Source organism: Mirounga angustirostris, unplaced genomic scaffold (genome assembly GCF_029215605.1).
Source record: "Mirounga angustirostris isolate CCGP_5_RB_7025 unplaced genomic scaffold, mMirAng1.0.hap1 SCAF_2, whole genome shotgun sequence".
Classification (NCBI taxonomy): domain Eukaryota; kingdom Metazoa; phylum Chordata; class Mammalia; order Carnivora; family Phocidae; genus Mirounga; species Mirounga angustirostris.
This window is the reverse complement of record NW_026991710.1, coordinates 83,068,292-83,093,775: the sequence shown is the minus strand read 5'-3', so window position 1 is coordinate 83,093,775 and position 25,484 is coordinate 83,068,292. Positions and strand designations below refer to the sequence as shown.

The 25,484-nt window shown below is 36.0% G+C and overlaps 1 protein-coding gene across 8 annotated transcripts in view; it reads left to right on the top strand.

Moving 5' to 3' along the window:
• Window positions 1-25,484, top strand: part of PPP3CA (protein phosphatase 3 catalytic subunit alpha) — a 312,744-nt gene that overhangs the window by 220,215 nt on the left and 67,045 nt on the right. For all 8 annotated transcript variants that reach the window (XM_064584859.1, XM_064584858.1, XM_045880681.2 and 5 more), the window contains 4 exons: window positions 11,059-11,183; window positions 20,577-20,688; window positions 22,215-22,360; window positions 25,162-25,301. In XM_064584859.1, coding sequence (XP_064440929.1) covers window positions 11,059-11,183; window positions 20,577-20,688; window positions 22,215-22,360; window positions 25,162-25,301 — 523 coding nt within the window. The remainder of the gene's footprint in view (window positions 1-11,058; window positions 11,184-20,576; window positions 20,689-22,214; window positions 22,361-25,161; window positions 25,302-25,484) is intronic.

The window sequence follows — 25,484 nt, the reverse complement described above, 5'->3', positions numbered from 1 at the left end:
CATGTGTCATTTCTATTTTGAATATTCTGCAGTTACTTTGCTCTGATTCAATCGCGTTGTGCGAAATGAGGTGAATCAGAAAGCAATGTCACCTTGCTTGCACTTTGCGTCTACAGGTGTAGCACTGGGACTATCACCCTTTACCTAGCATTAAATAAAAGAAGGCAGAATATTAGCGTAAGATATAAAAAACTCCTTATCCAGACTGATGCTAGTGATATTTTAACTTTGAAATATTATTGTAATCACTTATTAAGGGGGGGGGCAACCGCAATCAAGTGGAGCTGACGAGAGCTGTGGAATTGTAGAGATAGGGAACTTACCTAATGTTGAGTGACGGACCTGTGCCAGTTACTACATTATCAGATTTAATCTGTGCAACTGCTGTGTATGGTAGCTACTGCTGTCCTTATTCTACACATTAGGTAGGCACTTGAGGCTTAGAGAAGTAGAGTGACTTACCAGGGTTCAGATGGTCTTTCTCCTGCCCAGATTCCTTTCATGGCTCCTCTTTGGATGAAGTTCATAGTTCCTAACTTGGATGAAAACATCCTTGTTCTCTGGCCCGTGGTAATCTAATAGCTTCATGTCTTTTCATGGCCTACCTAGACTCCAAATTCACAGATCTGCTTTCACTTCCTAAATTATGCCACGCATTTTTCTTCTGCTGTGAGCAATATTCCCTGCCCCTGACCTGACCGTTCTGTAACTAACTGCTCTTAATTATTCAGATTTCAGCTAAGTACCACATCCTCCAGGAAACTTTACCAAGTTTACCATGCCCATTGCATTGTTCATTCACTCATTCATTTGTTCAACAAATATTTATTGAGGATTCCCTAAGTGCCAGGCACTATCCTAGGCACTAGGAATACAACAGTGAACAAAGAAGAAAAAAAAAATCTCTGCCTTTAGATCTTGTACCCTAGTATTATTACCTATTTAGTTCATTGTCCTTCTTACATGCTACCTTTATGAGAGCATTAGTTATGTGTAAGTTCTCTTACATTCTTAGGGTCTAATACCCGAACATTCTTAGGGTCTAACACAACATTCTTAGGAATGTTGTAGGCATTTACTGTTTACTGAATCAGGGTGTACATGAATGATTTCATTTATTATATAATTTTTAATGGTCGTATAGAAGTATAAAAATATTCTAGGTGTGCCTGGGTGGCTCAGTTGGTTAAGCGACTGCCTTCGGCTCAGGTCATGATCCTGGAGTCCCGGGATCGAGTCCCGCATCGGGCTCCCTGCTCAGCAGGGGGTCTGCTTCTCCCTCTGACCCTCCCCCGTCTCATGCTCTCTCTCTCTCTATCTCATTCTCTCTCTCAAATAAATAAATAAAATCTTTAAAAAAAATATTCTAATAGTCCCCTTTGATCTTTTCACATTGCCACCATTGTAATATCAGACCTCGTTGTCTTGTGACTTAATTATTGTAATGAACCTCTTATTGAAAACAAACTGGCTTTCAATTTTTCCACACCATTGCATTTTCCCGAGAGCTTCCAGATTTATCTTCTTATATTACTGGTATTGTTCTCCTACTCCTTAAAACATCACATACAAGAATCCAAGGCCCTTCGTAATCTAATCTCACCTTTCTAATCTAACTAATCTCCTCTGTTTCATATATACCCTCTGATCAATACTTTTTTTTTTTTCTTTTTGCAGTCTATTTTTTCTGGTTCACTTGCCCCTTCTTACCTAAAGATCCCTTCCTCTTATTCTCAATTGATTGCAAATTTTTTTAAACACTATAGGTCACTTCCTTGTGGTTAAGTCTTCTTTGATAATGTCAACCAACCTTCATTTCCAAACTTCTGATTTTCTGTTAAGACTTCTGTCTATTTCAGTAATAATTGTAAACACATTTTAAGCAGCAGAACCTAGCACTCCATCCTTACCCCAACACAACGCCCACCCATACACACACAGAAACCTTCCATGGAACTAACTTCAAGTATGAAAAATGATAAAAGTAGACCTTACTGTTATAAAGACCCCTAACACTCCTCATGTACCCTTTTGGCTCTACAGAACACGTTTGAGGCCAATATATGACCTCAGTCACACTGGTCTTTGCTTGCTCTTACTGTTAGGGAGGGAAAGGTCAAAAGCGGTCAGGATAACTTAGCACTGCAGAGAGGAAAATTACTTATTCATGAAACAGAAAGAAAGGATCATACTTGCCATGCCGGCACAACACACATTGCAAGCCCCGTGTGTTTGGCTTCCTCCTATTTCCCAGGTAACATCTGTAGGACACAGAAGGTACAATTGATTTTATCCTGTCTCTAGTTCTGAGAAATTTGAAATGTTAAGGAGCCTCTTGACTAGACCCCTCTGGGACGGTTTTAGCCATCTACATTTCACACGTCTAGAAGCCACAGAGCGAAGCTCATGGTCAAAAGTCATTGTTTTCTTACTTATGAAAGGTCAGATCAGTAGCAGTTATGCAGTTGGATGCCCCATCTGGTCCCTATTCATATGTTTAAGTCTTATATCCCAAGTATGCTCTGTGTTTCTTAAGGGAATTGATTGTTTTTGTATTCCTTTACTATAAAATTACATCTTATTCTAGAATTATTTCATATTTATATAAACTTTTCTTCCTATCATTGAAAGTGACTATTTTTTAATTCTCCGTAACATCTATCATGTGGGAGGTAATTCATAACTACCTGCTAATTAAGACTGAATAGAATATCTTAGTTTATGTAGTTAGCTATTTTTTGGGATTTTGGACAATTTGTCCACTCTGACATGTGAACTCTCTTGTAAAGTATCAAAACATCACAGGAGAAATCCAGTGTTCTTTTGAAAAACGTAGTTTAGTTTGTGACATGACTAATAACAAAGAGACATAATATTTTAAAATCAGTCTCATATGTATTAAGAACACTTAAAAGTCTTGTTTAAAATACCTTAAGTGATGAATATAGATGGTAGAAAGAGTTCTGGAAATTTAATAAAGCAGGTTTATAAGGAAATGTAACTTAAAATTATGTGATTTTATAAAATAAACTTTTCCCCAGTAAAAATCAGTGTAATAACTCGCCAAACACATTATGAAAATTTTTCATTTTTCAATTTTTTTTATATTTTGTCAAGGGAAAGGAAAAGAGTTGGTTGACAAACCTGATTGATCTTTTTAGCATTTCAAATATATAAGAAGCATTCATCATTTTTGATCAATGAAAAATAAACTAAATTTGATTACTGATGAATCACAAGTTATGATGAGTTATTGGCAGTGGTTTTGTGTTTTCCAAACACCTGCATTAGATTGCCATGATCCTTTAGTTTATATGCTTTATACAGCATGTTAGGCAAACATGATTTTTGCATAATTTAGTAGATACTTGTCAAATGGTGAAGAAACATAAGACATGATTCATGCTCAAATTGGTGACAAGCACATACATAAAAGTACAAAATATACAGAGACACAGATGCTTGACTTAAGTCAATTTAGGACTGTGACCCCAATTTGTATTCATAGAGAAAAGCAAAATTGATGATTGTATCACTGTAGAATATAATCAGCTCCACAAGTGGAATCTTCAATTGAATGGATATTAGTTCTGACATAGAAATATGAAATTAATTAGTACAAGTTTTAAAATTTTTAAATTGATACCTCCTTTGGATAAACAACACAATCTCATGCTTTCTTAAGGTAATTTGAAATTTTAAAATAAAAACATAAAAAAATATATGTAAAGTATTTTTAACTAGACATTTAATTTTAGAGAAACTATATATCCTTCTGCCTCTGTTAGGAAGTTTGACAGATGGCAGAGAGGCAATGAAATGATTCACTTATATAAATGTTTATGGGAGAACTAACTCTTAAACCCATATTTCTTGACCATAAGAGAGTGCTCAGAAGTTTCAAAATGGAGAGGGAAATACTTGGATGCCAGGAAGCCAACATTTTTCAATACCATTTTGTATGTGTGTGCTTTCTCAAGTACACTCTAAAGTTCTTGAGACCAAATTCCAAGTCTTTCGTTTCTTTATTGTCCCAGTATATTCTAGCGCAAATAAGAAATCATCAATCTTTAAAAAAATATAAATAAATAAATAAATTAATTAATTAAAAAAATTAAAAAAAAGAAATCATCAATCTTTGGTGGTACTTATTCATCCTTTTAATATAGTTTATTTAGTAAATATTACACATTTCATTGGTTTATTTGTTCAGATATTTTTTTAAGATTTTTAAAATTTTTTTATTTGAGAGAGAGAGAGTGAGAGAGAGAGTATGGAGGGGGTGGGGGGGTGGCGGGTAGAGGAGACGGAGGAGCAGGCTCCCCGCTGAGCAGGGAGCCTGACGTGGTGCTTGATCCCAGGACACTGGGATCATGCCCTAAGCCTGAGCCGAAGGCAAACACTTAACCAACTGAGCCATGCAGGCTCCCCTGTTGTTTGAGATATTTAACTGAATAAATAATTCAGGAATATCTGAATGAAAGATAGATGAGGGATTGATAGATTAAGGAAAACTAGGTAGAATTAAGAAATAGGCTCTTTGCCTTTGTCAGAATTATTTTCCAGAGAATACTTTTTCTTAACTAATTTTCAAATGAATGTGTTCTAACATGTCTGGGTTGTTCATCTATTTTTAATAATTGGTCAATTAAAAATTAAAAATTCCATTTCCAAATATGACTCATATGACAAGTTAGCTTGTATTTTTACTGAAGAAATTTAATCCTTCTTTCTATTAAGTCATTTAAGTATTATCTTTTAGGAATAGCACTTACTAGCTTTGTTCACTTACTAGTAGGCATAAATAGAACTGCCTACTTGAAAGTCAGTGCTAGATAAAAACCCCTTTACTGATAAGCCCACTGCCTATATTTGCCAATTTAATGATGAATATGTGAACTTTAGAATTAAATATCAGTAGCTTGCTTTCCTTGAGTTTTTAAAATATTAGAAATAATATAATCTTTTAAATTGTCCAAATTTGAGGAATATCATAACAATAATAAGAAATGACTCACTTATTCCCCACTTAGAAGATTTTTCTTAACTGAGTTTTCCAGAATTCAAAGAAGAGTTGTTTTGTTTTATTTTGTTTTTTAATCCATTTGGTGCAATACCTTATATTCCTTCTATTGATTATGTGACTTTCAGCTTTTAAAACATTACTACCATTACACAGCCATAAAACAGAGTGGTCTTGTAAATGAGCTTTGCTACAAAAGAAAACGAGACTAACTGGAAACTTACTACAGTGCTGCTACTCCCCGGAAGATTGGGAATATCGCTAAAGCCATTGGCAGATATTTCCACTCTTAGAAAATGGCAATTGTGGAACACAATACCAAGTCTATTTGATTCCAGCCTCAACAGCTTTCGATATATGACAGCATAGATTTGGGTAAAAAGTGGAAAAAATAGAACACCTTTTCGTATATTTTATTTATGGCTATGTTGAGTACCGGTACTTAGATATCATCTATCGAAATCTGGCAAAACATTCACAATATTTCTTAGGCAGATGCCATCTGGAATAGCTACCATGACTATTTCATGTTGTGTCCGTACAGTCCGTGTGCCACAGCCTGCTAAGCCTTTTTTTCTCCCTTATATTACTTTATTTAATTAAAGAAAACATATCAAATATGGTCCCATATGAAGTTCCCTACAGATGAGGCATCTGAGACCTCCTAGAAAGATTAAGTATCTTGTCCTAGTCAGACAGGTGGCATGTTTTTACAAAGCAAGATGGTGAAAGCATAAGGAAAAGTACTAAAAAAGGATAGAGTGTGAATGTATATGGAAAGGAGGAAGTTGGGAAAAGCAAATTGGAAGAATCCATATATTCAATAGATAGTAAAGCTGATTCAAGGAGAATGAAGAAGACAATAATTAACTAAGAAGCCATAGTCCATTGACTCGGGTCCATCAGGAGGAATACACATACAAACCAAAAAACTAACAAAAAGCAATTATGAAACTAGGCAGTCAAGCTTTGTAGTCTGTGTACTTAACCATTGCACTCTACTGCCTCTTCTCAAGGATGAAATAACACAACCAGGAAAAAAGCAAAAAGCCAGAACTGAAAGAATACTGTGACCACAACTACCAAATAGTTAAAAAAAAAAAAAAAAAAGCTCCAGAAATAATACAGATAGGAACACCACTAAGGCATAGATCTGTAACCCCCAGATCTGGTTATAGTAATGAAAGCCCATGTTCCAGGGTTCTGGAGGGAATTCATTGGGTTCTGAAACCTGGGCTCAGTATTTCAAAAATTGAAGAGAACAGTCATTCATTTACTAATGGTATATCTAAGTATGTAAATCATCAAATTTATTTATATTTGACTGAAGTTACGTCAACTAATAGTGTTCATCCAATACTTTTGATTAGTGATGACAGTCAAGGGCTTAGTGAACTACATAATGTAAATAAATCCACATATCACATAATCAACCGGTAGTTTCCAGGTCTGACCAAACTTGGACACATGAACAGAGTGATGACCAAATTTAATTAAATAATCCTGTAAGTATTGTACATCCTTATTATTGTTATTAGTCATTAGTGTCACAGCCATGACCATGACTTATATAATTCTATAACATTATTATGAATTTTAATAATTATGCATTTTGTTATAATCTGGATTGATGCTGAAATGGAAGAATAGTGGTAACATTTGAAACAAATACATTCTTGTTTAATAAATTAAATTATTCCAGTAAACAAAATCTTGTAAAGCATTCAACCCAGGAAGGAAAAAAAATCAAACAATAATTTTGATGGTGAGAACACTTATTTTTAGGACAAAAAAATAAACATAAATTTCAATAATTTATTTTTCTATCAATTGGAACACACTGTGTACATACTATGAGGTTGCATATGTTTAGTCCTTCTATAACACAGTTTAAAAATGTAGACTATTCTAGTTTCTTTCCATCGGATTATAATTATAAACTGAGATTTGGGGATTTAGTACTGTATTGTTACTATTAGAATCTATAATATAGTTCCCTTTTTTTCAGTTGTCCTGTATTAGTTCTCATTATCACTGGCAAACAGGTAGTTTATTTATCTTCATAAAACAGCATCATAAATATAAAGTGTTTGAAATTATTGCTATTAATCTGCACTGGTGCTGTTATTGTTTTGTATTGAATTTCATAGCTTTATTTTTTTTCTTTCAAAATTATTGAAATTTCATGGGACACCTGGGTGGCTCAGTCGGTTAAGTGTCTGCCTTCGGCTCAGGTCACGATCTCAGGGTCCTAGGATCGAGCCCCATGTCGAGCTCCCTGCTCAGTAGGGAGCCTGCTTCTCCCTCTCGCTCTGCCTCTTCCCTCTGCTTGTTCTCTCTCAAATAAATAAATAAAATCTTTTAAAAAATAAATAAAATTATTGAAATGTCAGTATTTAGCAAGTTTTGATTTGGAGACTTTTATTGTTTTATACTAGCAAAACCAGAGTGCCCTGGTTAAGAATTCATATTTTGTGGTTTATAAAGTGCCTATGGCATGTTAAACATTTGACAAATAATATTTGCTATGGGGAAAATATTAATTATTTTGAAGTATACATCTTTAGTGGATTAGACCCCTTTATTTTTTCTTGGTTAGTTTATTTTACAGTTGATGAAGATTTTTAAAAATAAGGGAATGCCATTATCAAACTCACTTTTATCTCACTAATTGCCAGATTTCAGAAGTTTGCACATTCTGCTAATTAACTACACATATTCACCCCGGCTGGCTTGTACTGGAACTTACCATTCACGAAGGTTTACCTAAGCCTGGATTAGCAACAGAGGGAAGCAGATATGTACTTGTATTTAACCTATAGCAAAATCTCTACACGTAAGACCTTTCTCTGCAAAATTGTGAATTTTGGGAAAGAATATGTTGTAGCTGACAGAAGATTAAAAAATCAAACCAATAAGTTTAATAGATTAATCCCCTCATGCTGAGAATTTGACATGTTAGTTCCTTAACATGAGAAATGTTACTGTCTTGGGAGAATGTGGCTACTATGGAAAAAATATTGGGTTGAAGTCAGTGAAGCTGAAAGGACAATGGCACCCTAATGGTGAAAGTTGCTAGGCAATTCAGTAACGTCTTTTCTAAAAGAAAAATTACAAACTGTCAGGTTAGTATGAACTGGAAAAACTTGTATAAGAAGTTATTCTACTTCATGCGTCTTCCAAGATGATAAAAGCCAGTGTTTTGGAGGAACTAAAAGGTCTTTATAGAAAAATAGCGAGTCAAGAATCCAAAGCACTAGACTTCTAAATCATGGTATCAATGCAATATTGAAAGCTGGTCTATTAAAAATCTATTTTCCCCCTGCAATTTATCGTTTGACAGGTTTTTTTGTTTGTCTGTTTGTCTGTCTTTAACAACTCACTTCTCTGTCCCCAAGCATTCTAATTTGTGTAAGCTTTCTTTAACCTAGAATGCTATGACATAGAAGTTTTGCTTAGTGTCAGTAAGAAGTTGACCCAGTGATGTTCTTTGATGGATTTTTTTTTATATAAACAAGAAAATGTGGGAGTGTGAGCAGTAATTCAAAACTATTGTAAGTAGTTTTACATGAAAGTATATATTTTATATTTGTTACTATGACTCCTTTTCAGGATGACAATTTTGTCAGAGTCCTTTTCAAACTATCAACTGTATAGCAATTATACTGGGCCCATCCTCCTGTATTCAGTACCGTGTACTGTTTACGTTTTTTAATGTTGTAATTTAATTGCCAATGTGAACTTAGAAACAATGGAATTCTTTGAAAAAAAATTAAATTATAATATGGACATACTCATTTGCTGATTCACTAAGTTAACTATGACGTGCTTACCTAATTGTATGTATAATATGTGCATGGTTCTTGTACCGAACACCTATCCCTTCTAAATAGAGTTACCAGCTTATCTCTAGTCAGGAGATGCAAGGCAAGGGCTTGGTCGTGGTCATGATTATCTTTCCAGCTTGTCCTTCTTCCTCTGCCTATTATTTTCTCAAGAGCCTATTTGTCCTCCATGTGCTGGCCATTATCTTCTCTACTTAGCAGTGTGCTGGTTTTAGGGATTCTTAGACTTGCCCTGTGACTGATTCATTGTCCAGTTTGTAGATTATAAGAACTTACTCAGCAAACTACAAAGAGTCCCTTGTTACTGCCCCAGCTGTTTATTGCTTTCTCTTTAGCACTACTTTGCTGTAATATACAGTGAGTAAAGTCTTGAACTTGTTTAATGACTCCCTAACTGCTACACCGACCACTAATCTCCAAATAATTCCTCCTTTGTGATGGGTGGTTTTACACACACACGCACACACACACATGCACACGCATGCACATGCATAGACAGACACACAGTTATATTTATGTTTATATGTACTTGAACCTCTGTCCAAACCTGTGATTTCAAAGCTTAATAAACTAGCTATCCAGAAATATTAGAAATAAAAGCTATTCCCTTCCTTAAGAAATAAAGATGAGGCCTTTCTGTATTTTTTTTTCAGTTTCCCACTTCAAAATTCTGTACTCTCCTTCAGAAGATTTAGATCAGAAGTTGGTACCACTCATGTGTCAGAATCATTTCCAGTAAAGTTTTATTTACGGCATGCAAATTAATAAGCTAGATAATTCCCGATAGTGTTAACTATTGTGAAGAAAGTAAAACAAATTAATGGGATGAAGAATGATTTTGGAGAAAGGCAACTCCTTTATATAGAGTGCTCAAGAAAGAACCTTTTGCACCTGTGACTGGTGGATGAAAAGGCATCAGCCTGTGGAAATCCAAGGAAGAAAGAAACGGATTATTTAAGACATCGAAGACCCACATCTAGCAAACAAGAAAAGGAGAGGGGGAATGAGATGGAGGTAGACTAAAATGGTTTTATCTTAAATTGATTGCAGCATAGAATGCATTAAGACAGCGTGCTTTGGCCTCCTAAGATTTCCTATTTGTTGATATATTCATTCCATGAGCCTCTTAGTGTTCAAGAAACAACCACATCATGTTCATCATTTAAGCATAAAATTATTTTAAAATATTAAATACGTATACATAGGTAAAACATATAAAATATCAAAGATATTATAACATGATGGTTGGTAGCAAAAGCTTTGAATTAGGCAAACCTGAATTTAAACCCTGGATTATCCATATAGAAGAGTCATCTTGCTTAGCCACATAACCTGTCTTAGCTACACTATTTCCTCATCTGTATAATGGAGATAATATATATATATTTTTTAGGGCTTTGGAAGTAGTAAATGAAATGATAAGTACTGAATAAGTGGTTTCTAAAAAGAGAGGCTACATAGTTCTTTCGAGAATTTTGGTTTTAAAAGAGAAGGTGAGAAAATTAAGAAATACTATTTCCCAGTGATTTTTGGTACTATTACAGGTTTTTTTTTATTTCACAATTTTTTTATCATTTTTAACATCTGATATTAGAGTACATCTTATAAAAAATATTCTTTTATAATTTAAATTTAAATTGGAGGGTTTTTTCTTAGTGGTATATAAACTATGATGTGTTTTATAATTGATGGCATTTTAGATTCAATGAAATATAGTTTTTATGATACATATTAACTTTCTTTTTCTTCAGGAGGTAATAAAAGGTAGTATTTCTTTATTCAGACCTCAGTTATATAGAGATAATTCCAAATTTCTGAACCTCTCTTTGCTTTATCTCTTATCTGCAAAGGGAAAATTCACCCCATGACCTTGTTAGTATGAAATCAGGAAATGTGCATAAATTTCTTAGCACAGGGTGTGGTGTAGCATTGTTGAATGCATAGCAATACTAGTCATTATTATTATTATCTTTATTTTTACAGTTAATCTGTGAATTGGTAAGTTTGGATGGTAGAGCCAGGTACGCATTAATTAACTTTGAAATCTCTGTCTCACTTATCCTGTTTTGCAAAAGAATATTTCGGCTAAGATGAGCTCTACATTCCTTCTGGCTCTAAAATTTTGTAATTTTTAAATCTAATTCAGAATCATAATGTGACCATAAAATGAATTTTCTTTGTTTCTTTCAGTTTGTGGGGACATCCATGGACAATTCTTTGACTTGATGAAGCTCTTTGAAGTGGGGGGATCTCCTGCCAACACTCGCTACCTCTTCTTAGGGGACTATGTTGACAGAGGGTACTTCAGTATCGAAGTAAGTCCGCATCATTTCTTAGCTATTCGGGAATGGATCAACAATATCTTGGCAAACTACAAGTGGTAAATGTTATTGTCTTAAGGAAATTCCTAGTCTATAATAGAACTTTAATGCACCTAATTCTTGGGATATTATGTATTCTATTTTCAGTTGATTCCCATATGCTTTTTAATACATAGAGATGCCAAGGAGATGGTTATTATTAAGACTTTGCCTTTTATACCTTTTATATATTTGCAACTTTGCAAAAATTATATCATATTTTACATTAGATAATTCTTTTTCCTGTTGACAGAAGAAATCAAAGTTTTTTTAAATAAGCAGGAATGTATTTGCATGGTTATGCCTTATAATTGTGAGGCAATAACTCATCTTTGTAAATTGATAACCAGGTGCATGGCTGTCTGTGTCTGTGTTTTTATGTGTAAGTATGTGTGAGTACACTTACAGCTGCTGTGTTTTATCTTTTTTGGCATCTGTCATCTAAACTAGGGTAATTTGTCAAACTCATTAATTAAAACAAAACAGATAACCTTTAAGTAGAGGTTCTTCCTCAGCCTCCCACCTGCATCCGCTTCAGGTAAGTAGAAATTGCATTCAAAATAAAGGCAAAGACTTCACTTTATTCACTTGTTTGTTCTTCCTGGTGCTTAACATGGTGTCTCAAACATAGAAAGGGGTCATCAGATATTTATTAAAATAAATGATTTGATGGGATGCCTGGGTGGTTCAGTTGGTTGGGTGTCTGACTCTTGATTTCAGCTCAGGTCATGATCTCAGGGTCCTGGACTCAAGTCCTGCATCAGGCTCCACACTCAACAGGGAGTCTGCTTGAGGATTATCTCTCTCCTTCTCCCTCTGGCCTTCCCCCCTCCGCTCCCCGCTTGCGTGCACGCATGCACTCTCCGTGTGTCTCTCTCTCTAATAAATAAACAAGTCTTTAAAAAAAAAAGAAAGGATTTAAAATAAAAATGAGAATGAGTATTAAAGAAGCAGAGCTCATGCTATAGTACCTGCCATTATATGTGTTCTCAGAAAAAAACATGTATTTTAATTAATTTATTTATTTTTAAGATTTTATTTATTTATTTGACAGAGAGAGACACAGCGAGAGAGGGAACACAAGCAGGGGGAGCGGGAGAGGGAGAAGCAGGCTTCCCGCCGAGCAGGGAGCCCAATGCGGGGCTCGATCCCAGGACCCTGGGACCAGGACCTGAGCCGAAGGCAGATGCTTAACGACTGAGCCACCCAGGCGCCCCCCAAAAAAACATTTAAAAGGAAAAAAAATTAAGAGAGAAATCAACTTTATAAAAGTCTCACACCAACATCATATATTCATAATAACGATGTAAAAAGATTTTAGTTTTTTAAATTTTCATCATAATATTTTATTTACTATAGGAATATTTAATGTTGAAGAACATACCACTCTTAAACAGCTTTTGTTTTTAAAACTATCATACCAATTTTATTTTTTTGTTTATTCAATTTACCTTCAGTCATTGAGTCTCTCTCTCTAGAGAGAGAGAAACTTTTGTCATTTGCTATATAAATTATAAATATATATATTTTTTCACCAATATATTAAGCCTTTCTGTATTTGAGGACCATACATTTCTTAATTATTCATGGTGACAAGGGAAGGAGAGATGGTTTTGGTATATAAAAACAAAAGGAGGAAGTAAATTTTTGGTATTTCTTCCACTTGGTAAACAAGTACTGTATTATTGAACACATGAAGTGTATATGCAGTACGATCAGAACTATAGAGAATTTGAAGAAATGTATAGCCTTGCTTTCTAGAAAACTAAATCTATGTGGGAAAATAATAACTGTAAAAAGTTACATAGAATCAAAAGCCTTGGTCATCCAGGTTTCAATGATTTGAATTATTAAAACCTTGTGATAAAAGAAGTACAGAAAATGATTGCCATTGCAATATAGAAAAGTGGAACAATTTTGAGAGCAGACTTGACTGGGGAAGACTGAATCAAAGAAGTGAGATTAGTTAGGAAGGAAATTGAAACAAGCAAAGTACAAGGGAAGAAATTAGTAAACTTCATAAATTTTATTCATGGGCTAAGTTGACCAACTTGGTAGGGAAGGGCGATTGAAGGCAAATTTTGTAAGACCTTTATATCACATTAGGACTGGTATCTGCCAAGAGAAAATAACAACAAACCTGTGAAATGGTGGTTTGAACAAGATAGAAGTTTATTTCTCTCTCCAGTAGAAGCTCACAGATGGGACTGCCCAGCTGGTGTGACCCAGCCTGGTCCCGGGGCCCAGGCTCTTTCTGCCTTGTTGCTCTGATGGGCATGGGATGTGTGGGCTCGTTCCAAAGGCTGCCTTGTCACCCAAGACAGCTACACCAGCTTCAACCATCATGTCCTGTGTTGCATTCAGCTAGAAGGAAAAGGAAAAAGAGAAGGGCATGTCCTCTCATTTATGCATGTTTCCCAGAAGTGGTACCATTACTTCAACTTGCATTCCATAGGCCAGAACTTGTTGCTATGGACAGAGGTGATTTCAATATGTAGCCAGGTTTGAGAAAGACTGCAATAGGCAGAAAACAGAAATGGGGCATAAAATGTTTCTACTACTTCCCTTAAATTACGATTCTGTGGAATCTAAGTAAATACTTCCAAAAATTATTTGAGTGACTCTTAAGTTCATCTTATTCATTTAACATGCAAAGTGCTCCTATGTAAGATTCTGAGGATGAACGAAATAGGTGTTCTACTTTCCTTGAAGCTCACCTTCCTAGGGAAATCTCTCTGTTGGGAGTGATTATTATTTTTTTTTAAAGATTTTATTTATTTATTTGAGAGAGAGAATGAGAGACAGCACAAGAGGGAAGAGGGTCAGAGGGAGAAGCAGACCCCCCGCCGAGCAGGGAGCCCGACGCGGGACTCGATCCCGGGACTCCAGGATCATGACCCGAGCCGAAGGCAGTCGCCCAACCAACTGAGCCACCCAGGCGCCCAGGGAGTGATTATTTTTATTGGCCAAACGATGGAGTGCTATGTTGGAAAATTTTTTCAATGGTGTAATATTTGTGATTTTAATGACTCAATTGCCATCTTTTAAATCTAGTCAAAGAATTAACACTGTTCCCTATTAATTTACTAGTAAAGATAAAGCACTAAATAAATCATGTGTTCCTTGAGTAACAGTTGACGCATTTGGACTCCTTCTTTGTCTCACCAGCTCCATCTTTGGATAATATTATTTCTTAATCTGGTTGGTGCTTATTTACCTTTGAATTTTTACTCCGAGAGTTGAGGCTTCTGAATCTCTGGCCTCAAATTAACTTGAAATTTCCTAAACTCTCCCTGATTAGGAGCTTTTTAGAGCTCTGTTTCCTTAAATTAAAGAACTCGAGAAGCAGTAATCACTAACTTACTCTTCAGCAGATTTCTTTTGAGTCTACAATTAATCTAGATATTTGAACTATGAAAGTTGCAATATTGTGTGTCGTATGCACCTTTTGAAATTCAAGCAAAGGATCAAAGAGTGAACCCAGGTGTTGGTGACATAGCAAATGTATCAGGACATTTGAAAGTTCTGAGATGCATCTATCAGAGTTCCCATCTTCACAAAGCTCTTTAATTAAACTCTAAGTATCTGAGAGTACAGCTCCAGGGACTTGCTGCATGCATACAGAAATAACAAAAATGTGAAGGCCTCATCTCTGAAAATGATCCATTTTGATTAGACTGTGACCTTTGAAGGGCTGGGATGGCTCAGTGATATCATCATGTTTAAAATAGAACAGACGTTTCTATAAAATATATTTACTGAGAATACTTTGGGGCTCTTAATTGTGGATTATGGAAGCTTACGTTGTTTGCATGCTGAAATGCTATTATTGGCCTGGTAGACACGATCTCCTTTATTCCTCACAGTTCTGCGAGGAACGTGCAAATGTCTTCTTTTTGTGCATGTGGAAACCAAAGCTCAGAGAGAATCACACACAGAGTAAATGACAGTACTGGGCTTTGAAGTCTGTGCTCTTTCCACTCCACACATGCCTTGGCCATATTCACGAAGCGAACCACAAAAAATGCACACATCAGGGATGCAGAAACTGATAGACACTTTTATATCCACTCATGCATGTGTAAACATGCACTCACGGCCCTCTCCCCCACCTCTTCAATCTGAAGGTCCAGCATTGAATATAAAATATTCCCTTTGAGTAAGATACTGTCGGTTTAAGAGAATGCCTAAAATCAGAGCTCCCTTTTCCAGCGTGGACTATCCTAACAGCTTTCAAAAGGTTCTTGATTCCTCTCAATAATTCAGGGCTCCCCTGCAGGTATTCTTCTTTGGCTCTCCTCTGGGCAAAGAGGAGCCACTTATGTTTAATTCCAGCAAATCAGCTTTGAGGAGTAGGTTCAGATTGCATACGGTCTCTGTTGGGTAGTATTTCCAGGCAGTAGGTAATGTGCTGTGGGCAGGACGCAGAGTTCATTTTCTGCACCCCCAACCCCCACCACCTTCTCTTTCTGCCAAGATTAGATATCATTCCCCACAAAGTTAGCCCCAAGAAAACAAGCGGGCTTTGGAGCAGTGATGAGAGAGGTAATTTTGTTTGGAGTAATAATTTGTCTCACACCAAATACCATCCTCTTTCTGATGATTGCATTATGCTACCTAATCTCTTTGATCAAGCATACATGTGTATAGAGGGTGTGTATAGAGGTCCACGTCTGAGCGCGTTCCTCGGAGAACGCAAAAAGAAAAACAAGAATTGCAGATGGGGAGGCCTGCCCAGCTGTTTCCTTCTGTTCACGTGCTCACGTTCTTCTTCTAACCAGTGTGCACGGCAGTGAGCTTAGCAGTGAGCTAGCCCCTCCCATGCTACCTACATACAGGTCTCAGCCCAGGCCTCAGACACAGTTAAGCATGAAGAGATGTTGTGTTTATTCACTGTGAACTCATAGACAAAAATGAACCGTGGCAAGTCAGGCAACGTTCCATGCTTCTGCCTGAGAATAACAAGCAGACGGTACAGAAAGCGATGTTGGTGGCAGAGTGATGCCACAGACATGAGGAAGACAGTGCTGTCTCCCCGCCACCAATGGTCTTTGTCGTGCGTCGCTATTGCTCAGCTGCTTGTCTGCATGCTCGTCAGACCAGGCAGAGAATGTCTGAGAGGAGGTACATTTGACATTTCGGGAGTTTGGATCTTTTCCCAACCAGCGTACATCCTTCACTTAATTGTCCTATGACTGAGAGGTGTCCCTTTTGATCGGAATGTGTCACAACGTGGAGAGTTATTGTAGAAGGCTGGTTGATGTATATCTGAAGCTGTCTATTTGCTTTTTAACTTCCTCCCTCTTTCACATCTTTCTTTACTCCCCTATGCAAGTTTTCAAGAACACTCATCATCAAAAGGCATAAATTACAAAAATAAATCATGGCACTACTGTTATCAGTGAACCAATTAAACTAATGAAGAAAACGATATCCTTGGCAAAATATCCTTAGTGCTGCTTCACTGGAGAAGACTGATAAACTAAATAGAAGAAAACCATGTCTATGATAGAAATTAATAAAAATCTAGAGGGTGCTCAGTTGTTCATATTTTAAAACTAATTTTAAGTTGTAACTAATTATTTCGAGTAACACTGGAAAGACCATGAAGGTCCAGTTGAAAGTCATTAGTGCAAGGAATTTACATCTAGCCCCACAAAAAGGCCAGTGTAACTTGCCTCTCTGTTTCCACCTTAACCAATTAATTCAGTGAGCATGTTGTGCAAATTAGCCATCTCCTACCACGTAGATGAAAAGAACCAATTATTTAACTAATTTGCGTTTCATGGCCTATGGGGGTAATTTTTTTTTTTTTTTTATGAGACTCTCCTTTTTAAAAAATAATGTCAGGTTATGATTTCGTTTCAGACAGACAGGTCTCCAGAATGTTAGAACTTTAGATGGCAGAACAGTTGCCAGCAAGACAGTGTTGTCCTTGGCAGCCCTCGCCCACCAGATGTTGAGGGTGAAGTCTGGCAGGGCTCCACTCTCCAGTCCTCTCTTGCCCGTTCATTTACCATGCCACTTCTTCCATACTGCCTGCGTTTGTGGTTTTATTCCGCGTTTGGGAAGATATTTTATTCTTGCCACGGGGGAGAAGGAAATAAAATGTGAAAACAGGACTCTTATTTTGAGGGTGTGCTGAGCCAAGAATTTGGAAATTGAGTTATGTTTTCTTTCTCCCTTTCTTTTTCCTTCTCCTTCTCTTTTCTTTTTTCTTTTCTTTCTTTCCCTCCCTCCTTCCCGCCCTTCGGTGTTCCTGTCTTCCTTCTCATTTATAGGAAAAGGAGCTAATATTTCTTAAACTCCCACCATATACTAGGCTCCTTACATCCGTTAAATAACAAGGATATTAAATGTGCATTGAATCATTGAAAAGGTAAATAAGTATGAAAAACATACCATAAAATATTTCTGTATCACTCTGTGAGGTTTCAGTTATGAAAAAGCTACAGAAATTAAAACTAAAGGCAGTAGAGCCATGTGCTAATGTCGAAACAGGATCTTTAACAGCCGACAAGAGAGAAAATATGGGTCCTAAAAAGTGACTCCTCTAGCATTTAACTGGGGTTAGAAATTTGCATTTTAGATTTTAGTTGGAGAGATAATAGCTTTGCTTAAGATTCTTACAGACAGAGCTAATCTGAAGAGTTCAGAATCGTGGTTACATTTCCAAAAGGATATTGATTGGGAGGCGGCACAAGGGAGCCTTCTGGATTTGGTTAGTAGTTTCATGAGATTATACATATATACAGACTCATTGACTGGCATATTTAAAATATGTGCACTTCATCGTATGTAAGTTATACTTTAGTAAAAACAACAACAAGAAAATCTTTTTTAAAAGCAGCTACAGTATGGCCAAAACCTATATTCTTTCTCAATATAAAAATAGAATATATTAGATATAGCAATTTCAGTAAATAAATATAATTCTTAAAAGACCTTACATTCTCATCTTATTCCAAACTAGACATCCAAAGTTAACAACCAATAAGGAAATTGTGTGTGTGTGTGTATTTCTTTAGTATTAAGGTACAACTTTATAAAGTTTAAATTAGGAATAGTTTTCTCATTGACATTAATAATGGTTTATAAATATCTTCTCTGAAATGCAAGACAAGTTTGAGTAATACTCCTTTTGTGAGAGCATGTAAATGTGCCCTGAAAACCAGATACACAGCAATCAGAGACTCATTGAGCCACCATACTACCCAATGGGATAACAGGGAATTGCACCATCAACTGATCATAATGCCTTAAGGATCACTTGTATAGACCATTTGGTTAACTGTTCAGAAACAGTAATATCATTTGTCACATGAACTTTAGCTAATAAGTATAATCAGAAAATGATAATTAGACAATTAAAGTAACATATATATATAAAATTTGATGTCAACCCATTATTTTGTTTACTTCAGTTATAATTACATAGTTGGAGACAGTATCTTACTTGAAAAACACAATAATAAATACTTGCTTTGATAATTAGTATTTTCTCCAAGACTTGGACTGTATATTCAAACATAATTATTTCCACTCATTTAATAAATTATTATATAAGCTGACAGAGGTGATTATTCTTCACAGGTATCACAACAAATTAATCACCAGTAGCTTTTCCCAGTGGACACTATGCAGCATATTTACTTTATGTTGGAAAGTTCCTTATAAAAATGTAATTGTTGTATGTTTTTTGGTTTCAGATTTTAGTAACCAGAATCAGACTTGTCTCAGTATTTTTGTGGTTCTATATCTTCTTAGCCTCACTTTTAGAACATAAACTTAATGAGGAAAAAAGAGCATACTTCTTTTCAAAGAGTGGTTTTCTCCTCCCTGGGGGTTCTTGATGAATGCCAGTGAGGGATAATGAAATTGATGTTAGTACTTGAGTATCCCGGTGATCTTTAATGCACACTCCAGGATGACTGTGTCAATGGAGGCTTATTCCAAACCTGGAGAATTCAAAGTGGACCTTCATTTTTACACGAACTGCAATACCCAAGTAATTAATTTGAGAGTTGTAAGGTATATGAAATGTTTCCCGTAGTTATTAGCAGCATGTATAGTGAGATTCCCTGGCCTTCAGTTTAATTATATTTATATGTAAAACAAACAAACAAAAAACTTAAGGCTTTATATACCTAAAACACTGAAATAAGAGACAAGGTGATGAGGGAGAAGAAGGCTAGTGAAGGAGAGAACATAATAGAAAACAGAGACACGGGGCACCTGGCTGGCTCAATTGTGCAGCACGGGGCTCTTGACCTCAGGTGGTGTAGAGATAACTTAAAAAATAAAATCTTAAAAAAAAAATGGTGTTATATACAAACAATGAATCATGGAACACTACATCAAAACCTAATGATGTAATATATGGTGATTAACATAACATAATAAAATTAAAAAATTAGAGGAGAAATTTAAAAAAAATCACATCAGTTAATAAAGCTATGAAAATAAAAAATTTAAAGATTTTTTTTTTTTTTATTTGAGACAGAGAGAACGAGAGAGAGAGAGAGCACATGAGGGGGGGAGGGTCAGAGGGAGAAGTAGGTTCCCTGCTGAGCAGGGAGCCCGATGCGGGACTCGATCCAGGGACTCCAGGATCACGACCCGAGCCGAAGGCAGTCGCTCAACCAACTGAGCCACCCAGGCGCCCGAAAATAAAAAATTAAAAAAAAAAGAAATCAGTCAGCCTGAGCCTGGTGGCATTGTTTGCTTCCAAATTTTGTCTTGCCTTTCCTTCCCAATTGTCCTGTTTCTATTACTGTTTTTTTTTTAAGATTTTATTTATTTATTTGAGAGAGAGAATGAGAGAGAGAGAGCATGAGAGGGGGGAGGGTCAGAGGGAGAAACAGACTCCCTGCTGAGCAGGGAGCCCCATGCGGGACTCGATCCCGGGACTCCAGGACCATGACCTGAGCCGAAGGCAGTCGCTTAACCAACTGAGCCACCCAGGGTGCCCCACTGATTTTTTTTTTTTAATAATTTGTTTTATAAAGAGAGGTGTCTTCATTTGTTAATTGCTAATCATGTTTCTTCTCATACTTGCACACCAGTATATTTCGAATATATCTTCATTCAGACTTTTTCCAATAGACCCTGTAAAGTCCATTGTTCTCTTGCAGTGCATAGATCCTCAGTGCATGCATATAAACGTTGTCCTTGTACTAAAGTGATGTTTTCTGTTTGATTTTTAATATCCTCCTTAATAAGGCCTAGCCTTTTGGTGACTTTTGGTCATAGTCACACATTAGTTCATGTCTTCCTCATATGTGAGCAACGGGATTCTTAAGTATAATGGGAAAATATTTATTTTTATATTATTCTTATTTTTTTCAGTGTGTGCTGTATTTGTGGGCCTTGAAAATTCTTTACCCCAAAACACTGTTTTTACTTCGTGGAAATCATGAATGTAGACATCTAACAGAGTATTTCACATTTAAACAAGAATGTAAGTATACTTCAAGCTTCTTCCTTTAATGCCATATGTGCTAGTCATTTTAGTCCACACCAAGAGCACATGATGATAGCCAGTGCTTAAAAGTCAAAAACTTAAAAAATGACACTATTTTATTCTATGTCATTCTATATTTCTTTCTAAGCATGGACAATGAAGAGAATTCAGAATTTCTTTTTAAGTTATAAATTTTCTATAAAGTGATCTGAAAATTTGAATTAATATTTGATGTAATTTGTCCTAACAAACAGTGATTAACTTAGTTTCTAAAAATAGCCAGAATACTACTATTCAGGGGGATAATTTTACCCTTTCATCTCAAATCACTCAAGAAAAGCAGATGGAGGGCAAATTCAACTGTGCCTCTTTTGGACTCAATAGATTTACTAGCCTCTAGTGGATTTTACAAAATTAGAGATGACGTCTTCCTTTAGACATAAATACTAGGAGTGAGGAGAACTTCATATAAATTTCATTTTCCTCCTCTCTTAATTTTCCCTATTGTCCAGTGAAACAAATTTCTCTCTGTCATTTAGCCCTATATTCAGTGGAGTACAGAAACTTTTCTCAGAATATTAGATATAAGTCAGTAAGGGAAAAACAATGTGCAGTGATACAGAAACAACTTTAGAAAATTTCTTGCTATCTCCTTTTCTGTAAGATCATTTAGGAAGATTAGCCAGCTTTATAAGGCCATGTTTCTGTTGGTCTCCTAGTTGTTTGTATATATAATTTTTGAGATACATCTGTGTATCAGTAGCAAGGTTATATACAAAAGTTCTCTTGTCTGCTATACAAAAAGTTACTAAAAACTGTAATATAGGGATGAACAACAAAAATGCAAAACAGTAGATTTAAAGATTAATAATACAGGTATTCCCTGCCTTTTGAAAGTATGTCTTATGTCACTTTGCATTTATGAAAACCTACATTAACCAAAAGAAATCCAAAGAGAATTTTTGCTTTTAGGAAGAACAGTGAAAAACAGAAATAGTGGTCAGTGTTATACTTGCAGCGAGCACTTCTAGAGGCGGCGCTCAGCCTGAGCAGTGAGTCGCCCTGCCAAGCCCCTTCCCTGGGAACTACACTCAGCACCTTACCGTCAAGCTGCCAGGGCTTTGAGCCGTGTCCCTGAGCATCTGGGCTGTATCTTCATTTATTTTGTGTATCTGTTACAAGTAGTGTCTTAGGATAGCAGGAACGCCTAGGAGGTTCTTTTGTGGATCTGGGAACGCCCCCGCGATTTTTCCGTATAAATTGATGGTAATTGCTTCGGCTTGCCAAAGGTTTCATAGGATCACTAGACTTTCAGATAGCAGGGGAAACCGGTGATCGATCTCGTCAAAATGTCTTAGGTAATCATGTTTTGGAACTTTGCAAGGTGTAGTTCTATGCTAGTAGTATGATGCTGGGAAGGAAACATAAAAAAAAAAAAAAAAAAAAAAAAACCTGTTTCGAGGAAATGATCCTAGCTATGAAATCATGAGTCGATTATTTGTTTTGGGATCATGTTTTAAAAGGTAAAATAAAGTATTCAGAACGCGTCTATGATGCCTGTATGGATGCCTTTGACTGCCTGCCCCTGGCTGCCCTGATGAACCAACAGTTCCTGTGTGTCCACGGCGGTTTGTCTCCAGAGATTAATACTTTAGACGATATCAGGAAAGTAAGTTCTGTTGTTTCGGAGCCTCCTTGCTCGTTAATAAACCGGAGACATGAATGTCCCTGTCTTTTTCACGAACTCTGTCCTTTTGAATTGAAATGATTTAAAACTGTCACGCATCTCTTCTCTCTGTATTCGCTTTTCTTCAGAAAGAAACATATATTTATACTTGAAAGAGTTTTTATCTCGAAAACCTCAGGGTTCCTTTTACCGTGTGATAAGTGTCATTGAAATGTATACTGTTTGATTCCTGAAAAATAGATGCCTTTTCATTTCCCTTTGGCTGGTGTTAAACAACCCATTGTGTATTCATAGTCTATTAGAGCTAGAAAACGTTGCTTCGTTCTTGGGAAAATATCACAAGTCGACCTTTAAAATATGTCCACATTATCATTTTTTTAAAAATCTATTATTTTCACAGCTTAACACGTTAAAGCAACAATCTGACAAAAGCAATGGTGATATCCTATTGGCTGTATTGAGAGGCTAAGTGAAAGTTGATTTTTTTGAGGTATTTTTTTACTTAATTTAACATTGGCTATTAACAGTTGTTTTAGCCAGCAAAAGGATGAGTTAGATTGAATATGCAAATATCTTTTTCTTGAGAATATGTGATGAGATAGTTTTATGTAGTGGAAGAGACAATCTTTTATTTATTATTATTATTACTGGTTTGCTCAATATTCTTGGAAAAGTTCCCTGGCTTTTAAAGAAATACTATATTTAAGGAAATAAAACATTCAAATTCTACCTTAATACTCTCTCATTAAGGTCCAAGTTTCCAAGTGTAAAAATAATACAATAGTTAGTTTCCCATCAGAAAGGAAATGCATGATTTTTATTTTTAAAGTCAAACAGAAGTACATTAAATAAACCTTTGTTTCCTGCTGTGTGAGTTTGTGTCTTTTTTTATAAGACACCACTACCCATCTGCTTCTAGAGTTCTGTAGCACACAGAGCACTGGTATTTGCTCTCTGTTTAAAGTATGAGGAAGACATGACACTGAATTGTAGTCATTTAGCTGAAGGAGAGAGTGGTTCACTTTCTGTATGAGTTCTATAATCTGATGGACTTTTGTAATATCATCTAAACTCTTACCATAAATTAAGTAAATTTTAGAACTATCACCCACTATCCCCAGAACTTACTTTCTGACATGTTTCAGATATTCTACTCAATTTTCACATATGTCATTAAGCTCTAACCTTAGCCATAAAATGATTTTTAGGTTTGCATTGTGCCCTATGTCAGTTAGAGTTTCCACCATACTTACTTTATTTAATTAATTTTGTAGTTGTTTCTTCTTCCTGTTGGTGGTATTAATTTCAGAATGCACTTTGTAACTTTTCCAGAATATGTTCTGTATCCTGGTTGCCTTACCAAACCTTTAGCTGGGAATTCATAGTAATCAGAAAGACTCCCCCCCTTTGCTGTTCTACCCCTAATAATATGTTCTTCTTTCTTAGACAGAAATTCTGTATTTTTATGAACAAGCATTATTTTTCTTGGATGAATTATTCCAAAAGCATAAATTATTTAAGTCACTTAAACAAGCCTAAGTTTGCAATGAATATTTTATGGATAACATAATGGTTGAAATATAGAGAGTCTTGGCTTATTGAAGTTTTTCATTGAGTGTTGAAAATGTGAGATACTGTTTCATTCTTTTTAGATATCAGTAAAAAATGGTGTGTAGCAAAACCATTTTTATGTCACCTTTTATGTCTCAGGAAAAAGAATTTGATCGGCTGCCAGGCTGGTTCATATATTCACCTTTCCCTATGGGTTTTTGAAAAATATTGAAGTATTGAATATGAAGAATATCAGTTCTTAATAGGTTTTCATAGCTGTTTTATGCTTTTTTTCAAGAGACTATAATGTCCACTAACTTCACTGAAGATTCTTTAACTGAAGTTAAAGCAGGATAGACTACAAGAAAGTGATAGTGTTATAAAATTGTTGGTGAAATGTCATTTCCAGTTATTATATTGCTCTTGCTTTCTAAATACACCTTTTAAAATTGAGGTATGACCTTGCTAAACATTTATAGCTGGAAAATGGATTTCATATGAGGGTTTTGGTAAAACTATAAAGCTTAGAGCTGAAGAATGACCAGCTAAATTTGGGTTTATTTTACTGCTTATCATTCCTCTTGGTTTGTCACTACTAAGATAAACTACAACAGGCTTGTACTCTAATTCGGAACTTAGATAGCTCCTAATAGTGAATATCCAGAATGTCGTACAACGAGTGGCTCCTCTTAAAATGAAAGCCGTTTGTTCTCAATGTCGTATCATTCAGTATAAACACCATATGTTGTTCTCCATACAGATTTCTAAGCCTCAGCTTAATGGAGGCAGTAATAGAAATTTCCCCAAAGATAAAACAACATAGAAGCTCCTCCTCAAGAAGTGAAACACAGAGTCACATCAACTGGTAATGACTAAAATACTTAGATCCAATAAGTAAGGAGGAGCAAGAGAAAAGACAAAAAGTAAACTGGGAGACAGTAAAAGAGAAGCAAAGAGTAGGAATTAAAGAAACAAGTGGGAGGTAAAGAGTGAGGTGAAGACAGATAATGAAGAGGCTCATCCGGAGGAAGGAGGGAAAACTGGAGAGAGAGAGGAAGTATGGACAAAGCGGGAGGAAGGAAGGCAGGAGAGGAAACAGGAAGAGAGGAAGAGGGCTGCCCTCACCGGGCACTGTGCTGGGAGGAGGTCAGGGACTGCAACAACACTTGTATTTTCTGAATTCCAAGCTTCCAAAGATTAGTATTTTGCTCTCTGTCTTCTATTTTTCTTAGTTAGACCGATTCAAAGAACCACCTGCTTATGGACCTATGTGTGATATCCTGTGGTCAGACCCCCTGGAGGATTTTGGAAACGAGAAGACTCAGGAACATTTCACTCACAACACAGTCAGGGGGTGTTCGTACTTCTACAGGTGAGGACAGACGGCTCGCCTTCGGGAGCACACTTGGTTCATCGATGTTCTAAGTTATCGGTTCATGGGTTGCTTGATGTGTTTATGATGTTTATATACCTTCTCTAGGAAACAAGGCTAAGTGAAAGGTTCACTTTGCAAGCCTGGTTCAGATGGGTTCTTAGTGCTTGCAAAAGGAAAAGA